The sequence below is a fragment of the Channa argus genome, chromosome 18 (assembly GCF_033026475.1).
Source record: "Channa argus isolate prfri chromosome 18, Channa argus male v1.0, whole genome shotgun sequence".
Lineage (NCBI taxonomy): Eukaryota > Metazoa > Chordata > Actinopteri > Anabantiformes > Channidae > Channa > Channa argus.
The window spans coordinates 17,368,934-17,382,230 of NC_090214.1; the positions used below are offsets into that span (position 1 = coordinate 17,368,934).

At 37.6% G+C, this 13,297-nt stretch overlaps 1 protein-coding gene across 1 annotated transcript; it reads left to right on the top strand.

Moving 5' to 3' along the window:
* Nucleotides 1-2,778: 2,778 nt before the first annotated feature.
* Nucleotides 2,779-6,685, top strand: gfi1b (growth factor independent 1B transcription repressor). The gene is made up of 7 exons (XM_067485067.1): nucleotides 2,779-2,977; nucleotides 3,315-3,415; nucleotides 3,736-3,909; nucleotides 4,007-4,236; nucleotides 4,435-4,572; nucleotides 5,460-5,625; nucleotides 6,088-6,685. The coding sequence occupies exons 2-7, from the start codon at nucleotides 3,322-3,324 to the stop codon at nucleotides 6,264-6,266; spliced, it is 981 nt and encodes a 326-aa protein (XP_067341168.1). The 5' UTR covers nucleotides 2,779-2,977; nucleotides 3,315-3,321; the 3' UTR covers nucleotides 6,267-6,685.
* Nucleotides 6,686-13,297: the final 6,612 nt, after the last annotated feature.

The window sequence follows — 13,297 nt, forward strand, 5'->3', positions numbered from 1 at the left end:
TTTATTGCAAAGCTAAGATTGTTTTTCCCATCTTTCTATTGGTGGAAGGACGATGTGTGTAATGCGGTTTCGCGTGACCCACAAGTGAAGAGCGCACGCGCAAATTAGATTTATTACAAGCTAGTTGAGAGATGAGCGGTGAAGCGCTTTTCTGTCAGGAAAAATAAAGGCGGAAAATAACAATTTAGAAACAGTGTATATTAAAAAAATCATGGTAGGGCAAAACTATAAGTGATTACAATGTTGTTTAGAAGTTGTACATTAATTGGTTTGTAAGCCTTCAACCTTACAGAAATTATTGATGGTAAAAATTATACTTATAATTAGTATCACTGAATATTTACTTATTGCGAATATATTTATCTTTGCATTTTTTAAAACTGTTATATTTTCGTCTTTCCCTAGCAGAAAAAGTGCTTCCATACAATATTAATGATAACATGCATTTATTTACATTTTAATTAAATAACATGTAATATGGCTTTGCACTATAGTCACTTTCAAAATAGCCTATAGGCAGGTATACCTGCAGCGCCTCTGCTTATCAAAACTATTACAAACTGCTGGTTAATGTGTAATCGAGCACTATTTTTGTTTTGCCTAATATAGATTCAACTTAATAGTCACACCTTTAAATTCAATTTAACTGCATTTTAAATGCATCTAACCAGAAAGTAGAAATAAAGTGCATTGCCAACATAACTACAGTAATATCCGACAATATATTTACTCAATCTGGTTTGACCAGTGGAACAGGTTGCTGGGTACTGTATGTAGGTGTATGCGTCCTTTTTTACCACAAAACTGAGTATACCCATGATTTCCACGTAGATTAACCGAATGAATAATGTTGTAAAATAGCCTGTCAATGCCACAGGTTTTTCAGTTTTGCTCTGGGTTGTATATGAAACATGGCGTCACTGTAAGAAACTGCCTCCGCAAATGAGAAACCAGATTGTGAGACTTTATGAAGATTGTACAAGGTACAAGAGCATCATCGCTACTGAATAAAGGCAAATCACAGTTGCAGCAGTGGATGGGAAGCACTAGAAGAACAGAGGGTACAGTTGTGATCTTTCAAAACTGATATCACACATAATTCCCAATGTATATGTTGACCAGGAAAGTACTACTGACTAAAAAGAAATTCTTGACCCTTCAGGGTCATTTGGCATGAACTGCAACCTTCCCATTTTTGACCTGGTGGGGTGGAACTTAAACCCACAGCTTTCTGCATTCTAAACCAATGCTCAACCACGGAACCACCATGTCCACTCATAACAGCAACTGATGAAAACATTATAACAGTATTAGAGACATTGCAGCTTTTACAGTGTCAAAGAAGAAAACTGCTCAGAAATCAGCAAAAGACCACAATATTCAACAATATCTAACTAATGATTATAACTTTATCCAACATACATTGGAGACTTCTCCTAAAACTTTAATTGAAACATGCCTATCTTTCAATCACCTACATTTTATCTTTAATGATTCCCAGTTTATAAAGACAATATGCACAAACGGGGACTGTGGTTTCTGTGCTTTCACAGCCCCACGTGCAGCAAGGTGAGATAGTATGTTCTGATCGCTTATGATAATGACTCCTGTCCATCATAACACCACCAGTGGGTACGTTATGTGTGTATGTAAACACCCATAAACTGGGTTCTTGAATAAAAAACCTTTAATGTAATCATGTGGGGAAATAGTCATTGGCAATTTTATTGATCCCAAACTGATTAAGAGATATTTTAGGTGACATAAACTGGCATTATTTTCTATGATTAAATGCTCTTTTTTGACACACAAACTGTATTTTGTATGTCATTTTCATGCAGAAACATATCAAGAAAAGCTTCCACAGGATATTGTTTTTAATCTAAAAAAATACACTCCAGTGCTTAAATTTTGTATCAACTTCCAAGCACAATTTTAAACACCAAATATAAATGCAAAGATTAAAGTTATACTAACTGTCCACAAGATGTCGTACTTGGACTTATTCTGTCCTCCTCAGTGTTCTTTTTTTTTCCGATCCTGCGACTCGATGTTTTTTAATACGTCAACAAAAATAACGTTGATATCACTTAAAGTTTTTTCCCCACGCAAGATGACGATTTTGTCAAATAACTGGATGTCTTGCTCATATGCTAGACTCTAGGTGACGTTTGTGACACAAAAACATCCTATACAATAAACAATAAAGCATAAAAATCTGTCCTGATAGAATATTGTCTGGCTTTACTCAATAGAGATACTGTTAACAGTGTTCATCTTCCGGACTGGTTTGTTGTGTGGAAGTGCTACAGTCTCACATCACATCACATTTTGGCCATTTAAATCTCACACCTTAAACACACGTACACTGCATTACGTAGAGAAAAACCTGTAAATTTGGGTGGGTGGTAATATTTTGTAGGTTTTTTGTTTAATGTGTCTCCTTCGTCAGATTTTTTATTGTTACATTTTTGACTGTTTAGGCTTTGGCCTATGTTCTTTTGGTAATTAAAAAAATATTTCTAATACCTGCGCAAACATCCATCGAATACAAATGTCTTTGGTTTAAAGGACTAAAATCTTATATTCGTTAATGTAAATTTTAACCCTTAACCCTCGTATTTTTAAGAGCACTGTGTGTTTTGTATAACTGTCTCAGTGACAGCAAGGCCCAGTTTTTTTTTTTTTTTTTTTTTTTTTTTTTTACGCAAATTTCCACCTGCAGGTTGGCCTTTCATTGGCTAAAACCACAGTCAGATTCCCCTTACGAAATTATCTGATTGAAAATCAGGGAGGGGAGAGAAGAAAGAACAACAAGTGTGATGCTTTTACACTGCTTTGCTTTTCTGACTTTTAGGAAAGGATTTTAGGACGCATTTTCGCCCCTGAACCGATTCACAGTCAAGAATCACGGAATCTATTTTTATTGTCATTTTACCATCGCTTTCTATTTGGGAAGGAGCCTCTTAAGTTACCGGTGAGTATGTGGGGACATTAATCCAAGAAAGAGTGACGCATTTCCAAAGTTTTATTTGATACTTTTTAAATGTCTTAAGTGTGTTAATTATTTTTTATGTGGAGGCGCTAAACGGAATTATTCCAAAAATAATTTCTGATAAGATAAACAAGTTGCGCATCGGGCTACATTTTAGAGTTTGAAAAGTTGTGGTATAACAGAGTATCCTACCTAAAAAAAGAAAAAAGATGTAAATTACAGACAAACAAATCATCTTTCATTTTGACAGTCATATTTTAAATGCAATTGTTTAAGCGTTCATTGGTGGCGTTTCACAAATGAAAACTTTCTGGTGTAGGATCAACATGCCCCGGTCATTCTTGGTCAAAAACAAAAGGTGCACGTCCTATAATGTTCATCGATCGTATGAAGACGAGCCAAAGGCCTCATTATCTACAGGTAAGAGTTAAATAAATGTATTTAAATATGTGAGGAAAGCGACTGTTAGGACAATTTAATTTTAGCGTTTATTTTTATTTTCTTTTTGAACTACTTCACTATTATAAGTCTTTTAAAACGCATAAATCAGGCATGTGCTGTTTACTAATTAATTTATTAATTAGTTCATACATCTGTGCATTTCAAGTCCTATGTTTCCTATATAAACAAATTGTCCTCCATTATTAAGTGCAGTGTGTTGTTTTTATAGGATATTTGCTTTCTGACGTGTGCACCGTTTGCTTGAATCAATCACATTTTTATTTGTGGTGGATTTGCAGAAGTTCCACCACAGGTTCAGAGTGCAGACTCCTCAGACAAGGCACAATCAGATTCTTCCCTTGCCGACTCCTGCTCCTTCGAAAAGGATGAGGCAGAGCTTGAATGTGCCTTAGCTGTTCACCCTGAGCCTACCAGGCCTTCGGTGGCTCCCACACAGCCCTACTACCTAACTGGTGAGCTGCCACTGCATTTATCTCCAACTTTTTACTTTAAGTCTGAAGTGTAGTTGTTAAGCAGTGAACAAGTAGATGATTTTGTGTTCATCCTCAGAGTCTCACATGGCAGAATTCCCTCCTTACTATAAGCCAGCATACGCCTGGGAGCCGGTGCCTTCCTCATTTGAGCTTCGTCAGATGAGTTTCAGCCCCACAGTGCTGCAGCATGCCACCAGTCTGTATGGCAGGCACATCAGCCGCAGCCCACAACCTCAGCAGCCTCTAGACTGCAGCACACACTACTCCCCCACCTCCAACACCTACCACTGTATTACCTGTGACAAGGTACAGTCCACATGAAAGCCAGACGTCTGATGTCATGTAATTAAAATATGTGTAAATCTTTATAAATTTTGTGATTATATTGTTCGTTGGATAGCTTCTGTTTCCTTTCCATGTGTCCAACAGTTTATCCACCAGGACATATTTTAGATTGTCTTCACTTTGTCAACACCGTTTGTTTATGGACAAACTCTGTTTCAGGTGTTCTCAACGCCACACGGCCTGGAGGTTCACGTCAGGAGATCCCACAGTGGAACGAGGCCTTTTGGCTGCAGCATCTGTAGAAAAACCTTTGGTCACGCTGTCAGTTTGGAGCAACACATGAACGTCCACTCTCAGGTATATGACTCTGTAATACAACTAGCAACTTGCAAGCAACAGATTGTCTCTAGTAATGGTCAAGTTGATTCTTCCTATAATGCAACTCTACATGTGACTCTCCCGATCCTGTAAATGCCCAGTTTTTATTGTAAATACTATGTTAAAAAATATGTCCTCTCTGTATGTTAGATGATAGTGACTTGTCATTATCGGGGTTATATTCACAGACCTGATCCCACAGACCAGCAGTCAAGTGGCCATAATAGTAATAATGATCAATAAAACATGTAGAGCCACTACCAGTGGCTGTTATAAAATCAAAAGTTAAAGGGCTGTGGACTGAAGTTATTATTATTATTATGCAATATTGTTCTAATTTTAAAAAAGAAAACAACCAATCTGACAAGCCACAATTGTGGCTATCAACACGAGCGAAACATATGGGGGAAAGCAAAATGTAACTACATTCAGTACATGTCAGCATGAGATTTTGAAGTGTATTGGAATAAAAACAGCTTACTGACCTTTAGACCTGTGTCTTTGGACATTTTCACCACACTTTCACCACAAGATCTGTTTAGTAGCTCTGCTGGAGCTTCCACTCATCACCCAATCTTCCTCCAGCTGACATTGAATAGTGACTTATTTAGCCTTCTATCTAACCTTTATGTTATTAACACAAAATGAAACGTGAACATCTGTAATACTGTAATAACTGGACTATGCCCATCTGCTAATGAAGATCATGTTATATGGTTGAAAGCTTCACAACAGCCACTAACTGAACCTTGTGGTGAGGTTTTGCTTGGAAATTAAGAAATGAATTTTGAATGTCATCTTTTCTGGCCTTCTCCTAACATGTTGATGATTTTGTTAACATCTTTTCTGCTTTGGACTTTAATCAGGAAAAAAGCTTTGAGTGCAAGATGTGTGGGAAATCATTCAAGCGCTCCTCCACTCTGTCCACACACCTGCTCATCCACTCGGACACGAGGCCTTACCCTTGCCAGTACTGCGGCAAGAGGTTCCACCAGAAGTCTGATATGAAGAAGCACACGTACATTCACACAGGTAAATAAGTCTGTTGATTTCATTTGAGCTGGACATATTTTAATACACTAGTAGGAAACTAAAGCTGTCTCTGGCTCCTGTTGCTGTAATTATCAGCTCCCCAGGTGCAGCATGCAGCAATTGTTTCCAAGAGTAATATAACTGCTGATAAATCAGAAAAAGAGACTTAAACAAATGTCCTACTGATTTGCATATCTGGTTTTCCTGCTTCATGCAGAGCTCTCTGAAAGGAACTCTATGCAGTCCATATTTGTTGCCAATAAATGTTTGACAAATCTGAACAATGGCATGCTTCTTCCCTCACGTATACTAATGCAAACTTTATCTTTATGATTAAAAAAGAACGTTTGACACCATTTTTGGTATGGTCGACAAACCTGAACCACGGCTAGATTGCATACATTATTTAAAAGTGATGCAAGATTTAATTGTGTGTGTGTTTGTGTCTGTTTTATATTCTAGGCGAAAAGCCCCACAAATGCCAAGTGTGCGGTAAAGCGTTCAGCCAAAGCTCCAACCTGATCACCCACAGCAGGAAACACACTGGCTTCAAACCGTTTGGATGTGACATTTGTTCTAAGGGTTTCCAACGAAAGGTAGATCTCCGCAGGCACCATGAGAGCCAGCACGGCATGAAGTGAAGACAGAAGGAGAACTAAGATGCAAGTCTTTTTTTTTAATACAATAAAAACAAAAAAAACAATAAAAGTATTTTAAAACAAAAAAGTTATGCTATATTTTAGCTGGTCACACAAAGTGCAAGAATATGGTAGAATATTGAAGATAATTTCACTTCAGGAAAATGTAAAATACAAAGAAAAAATGTAATAGTTGTTTAAAATGTTAATTTATTGGAAGTTAGTATGTATTTACTTGTCGAAGAATAGGAGATGCTATTTATATAGAAAGTATGTTTCGATTTTGATAAATCAAACAACAAGAATGTCACTTTTGTTCCAGTTCATGTAATTAATTGAAAACATGCTTTAGCAATGTAAATTAGCCATTAGTCGGTATGTGTGTTAAGTGTTTTTATGTGAAATAAAGGGTGAAGTGAGAAGGACAATGAACGTGTCATTGTGTTTAGACAAAGACATGCAAAGTGAAATTAGATATGCAACCCTTCATGGCTCCAAGGCAAAATACACGTACAGTGTTTGTTAAAGATGACACTAAAAGCACTGTAAACACACTTTTTTTCCCCATTCGCCTTGTTCCGTATGGTTTTCTGAGTCACTTTCCCGTCGGAGCAGGATGTAGAATAACAACAAGTCAGCAAGTGTGGCCTCAGGTGGAAATCTTCTGCAGGACCAGAGATAGTGTGTAATGGAGTGATCCTGCATTCAAATAACACACCTGGAACACCATGCAAATCCAATATCAGAGAGCTATTCGTTCCTGAGAAAGGACTAGAAAGCAGATGAAGGGAAGTTTCATGTTCTCATTTTATTCGATGCTCAGCAGATTCATTGTTGTTAACGAGGAGTTAAAAAAAAAAAAAATCACCTTTATAATCTCAGTAAAAAAAATCAGAATTGCACAAACTGGCAAGTAAACGCATTTTGGCCACACACCCTTGCATACATTCACTGTAGCCATTTGGCTCTTCCAGTGCACTGAGTCTAATGGGATACAGGGATTAATGACAGGCTGTGGAAAAGGGATTGATTACTTAGTCAACTGTCACCACACCCAGTCAGCCTGTTGGATTTACTTGGACAAACAAATGGCAGCTCTAACGAAGAATCACCACCTTCCTCAAACACCAAACCTGTCAGGACATTAGCTGCTCGAGGCAAATCAGATCATCACCCAAGTTTTTAGTAAATCAAGGACTAGGAGAAGCACAGAATTTGTAAAAATGTTTTCTGTTTAATTCAGTTTTCAGCTTAATTGATTCTAATTAGGATGTAAGAATGACACAGTAAGAGTAAATGACATGTTTATGCCTGGCCAGCAACGTACGAGCCTGTACATTACCAGACAACAGACTAAACAAGAGAAGCAATCTGAACATATTTTAACATAAATACTAACCGGCATTGTCCATAACAGAAGTCTGGAATCAAGTCTTAAGCTACACGTTTGGTTGACAAGGAAGACAAATTATTGTGTCAAATGTACACATTAAAAGATAAGAACATATTTTAAAAAGCCAAATAATTTCATGTACGGTGTGTCAAGGTTATAGTCACTGTAGAAATCAGTGTCTGCACATGAAAGAGATGTGACATGGAAGCTTACTGTCTGGCAAACAAATCAGAGGGCTTTATGCAAAATGTGTTTATATTACCAGGGCAACGGGGTCCGTTGTGATCTAGTGCAACAGTTAGACCTGCTGCTGCTGCTTTCTGGTAAGAGGAAACAGAGCAAATCAAAATCCTGCACAGGTAACGACAAAAAAAAAATGACAGGTAGGGAATCATCTAGGGTAGGTACTAAACAAACAGGATGTAGGTCCTGAAAGAGGTGGGGTGATGCTGCGAAGGTAGCCCGGGGGAAAACTGGAGAAAATAGAGAAAACATGCAGATCTTAGACCCTCACCGGTGAGTCGTTCTGAAAAGTCGTTTGGTTTAGTTTTTTTTTGGTTCAAGACAGAAGTCAGACAAAGCAACAGATTAGTTCTGTGCTGGTGTTTTTGTGGTGGTTCACCCCTTGTTTATTTGCATATATATGTTCCGTGAGGTGCTGTAGTATCTTTAAAAGTTACACTTGCACTTTACGTTCTTCAGCTCTTATTAGGCCGCAAATACTTTGAGCCGAAATATTTTTCAGAAACATGATATGGGGTGACGAAGTCCACCAACAAGAACTGTGAAGTATTTGCATAAATTTTTATATCGCTGTTTGCTGTGTGACAGAGCCTAATTGATTCTATCTGGGAAATTACAAATGTAAAAAAAAATCAAGAATCAAATATCCCTGCTATGTCTCAAAACCAATACACACTAACTCAAGCGCAGCTCTGTCTCTCACTCACACACACACACTCACACACATAGCCAGGCACGCTAAGTGAAGAGAGAGCTGAGCTAGAATTTGCCTTGCAAATTGGTTTATGCAAATGAAGCCTGTAGCCGGTACTGCAGGATGGAGAGATGGCTGAACATGCCAGAGGCAACGATGACACATTCATGGAAGACAGAGAAGGAGATCCCAGAGCCACTTTCCCCTGTGAGATCAAAGACATTTCATGGGAATCTGAGTTATTAATTACTGATATAAGACACTAGTGAATAAACAGACCTTTTGTCACAACTTGCATCTGCAACCAGCTATGTTTTGGTTTGCCGTGTTGGCTGATTTAGAATTTGAAATTTAAAGGATTTTTTTGGTTTTTGTTTCTCACTGTACAACTTTCTTACAAGTATTACAAAATGAAGCTTTCCTCACCTTCAACTATGAAGGCTTTATTAGAATAAAGGCAAATAATTACATTTAAATCCATGATTAGACAGTCGGTTTCTTATGCTCCGACTAATCGCTTACAACAAAACAATATCAAATAAGAGAACTGTGACAGCACAAATTAGAAATATTGGAGATTCCCTAAGGCTATTAAAATAAAATTAGGGGGGAATATTATAAAAATATTATATTACAATTATTAAGTGTTCAGCAGCTGATGGATAGAAGTCAAACATTATAAAACAGTAACAAATCCTGTTAAGCTCAACATATATGCTTTATAGATGAGATAAAAAACAAACAAACCTGTACATAAAATGCAAATTGCACTAATTAGAGTATAAAAGAACTGTATAAATAATATAAATACATTTAAATACAATACAAATTAGCTTTGGACACATGACATTAGGAATGAAAATCTGGCCCTGGAAAGCAATTGCAAGAAGATTGAAGAAAGATGCTTCAGGGACACATGATGAAAAGGAACAGTTTTATTTGTTGGAAACACACACACACACACACACATATATTTTTTGTTTGTCTTTGTTTTTTTCCCATTTTGATGACTGATGTGGCAGCGACCCATCACTTTGCTTTTTTAAAACTGACAGTGAACTAAACAGACAACTAAGCTGACAGCAGATTTCCTCAGAACACTATTCGATGCTGTGTGATTACGTCGGCTGCTGTCACACAGTGTGTGTGTGTGTGTGTAGGGGGGTGATACTGTTTGATTGCCACTGACACTACTATGCTTCTGGCCTCCAATAGATAAGTGCAGTGATGATGTGTACGAAAATCCACGCCTACTGTTATACAAGAGAGTTGGGGTAAAGAAAATCAACATTTCCTGTGGTTGTTTTTTTTCTAGGATCTAATAATGTATTCACCCAGTTTTGTTATGTTTAATGGCTAATAACCTGTTGATTTAGCTATTGTTACACACTGGCAGCCAGTAAAGGCTCGATCCACATTTATCATGGTGCACTGTATTTTTCTGCCATTAATTACTGTGATAATATGATGTGCTAATGAAATATGTCATAGTATCAACTATGGATGTGGAGTAAACAGCAGTGGGAGAGGCTGGTATTGGTTGGGGTGTTCTGGGCACATAGCGGGTTTGGAAGTTAGCATGTGCTGAGTTGTGTCCTAGCATACTTTTTTGTCTTTTACTGTGTTTAACTGTCAGAGACTGTCAGATAAAGCCAAATAAAAAGTGCCATCAATTTTTAGAACCGTTTTTCTCACTAGTGACATGTCCAGAAGGATGGGAATCAGTTCAACAGAAGTAGCTTAACAACTATATAATGGTTTGCCATCACATTTTGTATAAACATGCATAGTGTCTAAAGGAGGCATCGTTATAAGTCAATGTAGTGATCATCACCCTGACTTATCCTAGCAACAGTAGCAGGTTGTCATTTCCAGCTTTCATTGAATTGTCTTGAGAGTCAAAACTGAATGACCTGAAATTTGCTTCACAAATCTGGAGATTGAATCGAGGCCAAAAATAGTCAGTTAAGATGCATCTAAATCTACTGACTTTCCCATTAGCCCGAGCTGCACTTGGCTTGTACTCGCCTACAAATGTTTGCATGCTAAGATGTTAAACTAAGATGGTGAAAAAGAATGGTTTTCAAAGAACACAGCTTTGGTTTTGATGCTGCAGCCTTACTTGGTCTGACATGACCAGTGGCTTATAATGTTAGCAAACTATGCCAAACTGAAGTACTGAATATGGTAAACATTAAGCCCACTTTAAATGTTTTACATTGTCACCGACTGACTGTGACCAACTACATCCTCCTTGACTCCCGTTAACTTACCGTTAGGTTTAATTTTTTAACCTCTGAAAATGATATTTTGAAAAAGAGTTTAATTCATCAATATCAACAACCATATCATCGCGTATTGGCCATAATACAATTACTTATTCAACCAGCGATGATGGTACACAAGTAACACGTGCTTCAATTTATGGGTCACAAGCCAAAAACTGTTGGAATCAAGTGGTGTAGCAATTTGAAGGTAAATAATGTAATAAAAAAGTTTAATGTTTTTGCAGTTGCTTGACAGACAGGGGCAATTCTTCATATCAAAACCACATGTCCAATAAATTACCAGAGTGCAGCACAAGCAGTCATTGATAATAATCTTTTGTTTTGCCTACAGAAGGAGGACAGGCCTGTGGGTGTAGCCAAATGTCTACATCACACAACTAAATATGGTCATAAACATATAACGCCTTTTCAACTGGCAAAAAAAGCAGCTGTAGGTCCAAAGATTGGAAATCCAGAAGACGAAAGACAAGATGACAGCAAAAAGAGGGCACACTACAGTAAGTAAGGAGTTAGAGTCAGCCGGAGGAGGGGGGTGAAATCTGAGGGCAGCGTGCTCTTCCACAGTGTGCTGGACTATGGAGGATGCCTGATAACCTTATCATAGCCTCCCCACACTCTAACGGCTAGAACAGGCAAGCAGAGAGGCAGGGAGGAGCAGACAGGCTTTCACGCGAGATAGCACCATGAGCTAGACAAATATTCAGTGTAGGAGGGCCCCCTGTGGAAAGAGAAGAAAGACAGACAGACAGAAAAAGATCATCAAAATCTTCCTTTTCACCACAGCACACTACAGATTGACAGTCAGTGCCTCCTGTCTCCACCACTTTATAGCCCTCCCACAACCACTCAGCTTCATCAGATTGTGATGGACCTGTATAGGCTGAATGTCAATATTTATATTTTCATTAAAGCTCTGATAGTGTTTTACAAAGGTGGAACATTAGCTTCGATTTTTCACGGAAGAAAGTACAACCATAAGAACCCACAAGAACACACATAATTAACACGGTGCCAAAACTAACAGATACTGAGGAGGTGTACTGTATATGAAATGAACAACATAGAAATAAATTAAAACAATGTAATGGAATCTATAATCTTTATTGCTTCATTTAGAGTTATTAAAATTGGTGTAAAGGGCTTTTAATTTCCTTCTTAAGTTTATGTCTGTCCTTCAGAGTAAATTTAATCCTGACAAATCATTAGATTCTGCTGTTGTAGGAACATTTTTCTTGCCCATTCCACACGATCTCTGCAATATGATGTTGAAGAACTCCTCTCCCATGTCAGGCCATACGACACATATTGCTTATTGATACCAAGTTCATGGGAAAGGAAACGCTCAGGGTTTCTACTCAAACCACCTGGAATTATTTTGGAAAATCAAATGGAAAACCCTACTTTTCTATTTTGAATTTAAACAGCTTAGAAAAAGATTTATTGCCGCATGTCCATGTTTTATGAAAGAAACTAAAGTATGTTTTTACCACACTCATACCTCATCTCTACCTGGTTAAATAGAAATAAAAAAATAAATAGGGCAGTGGGCAGTACTCTTTTTTTTTATAACAACATTAATTTTAATTTGTTATAGTAGCAAACGCACAGGTGTTGGTATCACACTGCTGTCACACAATGTCTGCTGTGAAGAGGCTCTATTCAGATGAAATAGTCATAATCAGTTCCATCTAAGTTTATCCCGTACAGAGATTCATCTAGGAACTGCTCTGCCCAGCTTTTTGCAAAGACTAGAAACAAGGGGAAACTGTTGGCATAGCTCTGTCAAAAACAAACAGTACAGTAAATACTGTTTAACTTCCCATGAACTTCAGAGCTGTCACACTTGCTTCACACGATGCAACATTACATGGGCAATATTGCTTCAAACTGCCAACTGTTGCTTTTCAAATAACAGACCTATGTTAAAGAATATGAGTATGTCTTTTAATATGGACTTAGATTTATTTATTTTCATTATTAAGTTAAGATTGTCCTCACTGTCCTAGACTTGTTCAAGTAATGGAAGAACAGGGAGGCAACATGTTGATAAGGCAGAGGCTAAATAGCATTACTCTCACAAGCTGGAATTTAAGAAAATGGTACTTCTGTTCCATTTTCACACAAACATGACATGAAGAAAAAAAGGTGAATGTTATGTTAGAAAAAGTTAAGAAAAAAGTAAAAATAAGGTGGCTACTGGCCCACACTGCTAAAATGTAGAGTTAAACCCCATCCCCTAAAGGCATGACAAAAGAAGACAAACTAGAATCAAAGTAAACAGTATCACATAAGACTGTAATTGTCTATATAACAGCATCTTAAATAACTTGGTAAACACACAACTGTTTCTTCAGAGTCCTGTTTCTTCTCTCAGGGGATGAAAGTCTGTTGACAATTTCTGGGAGGGACAGCCCAC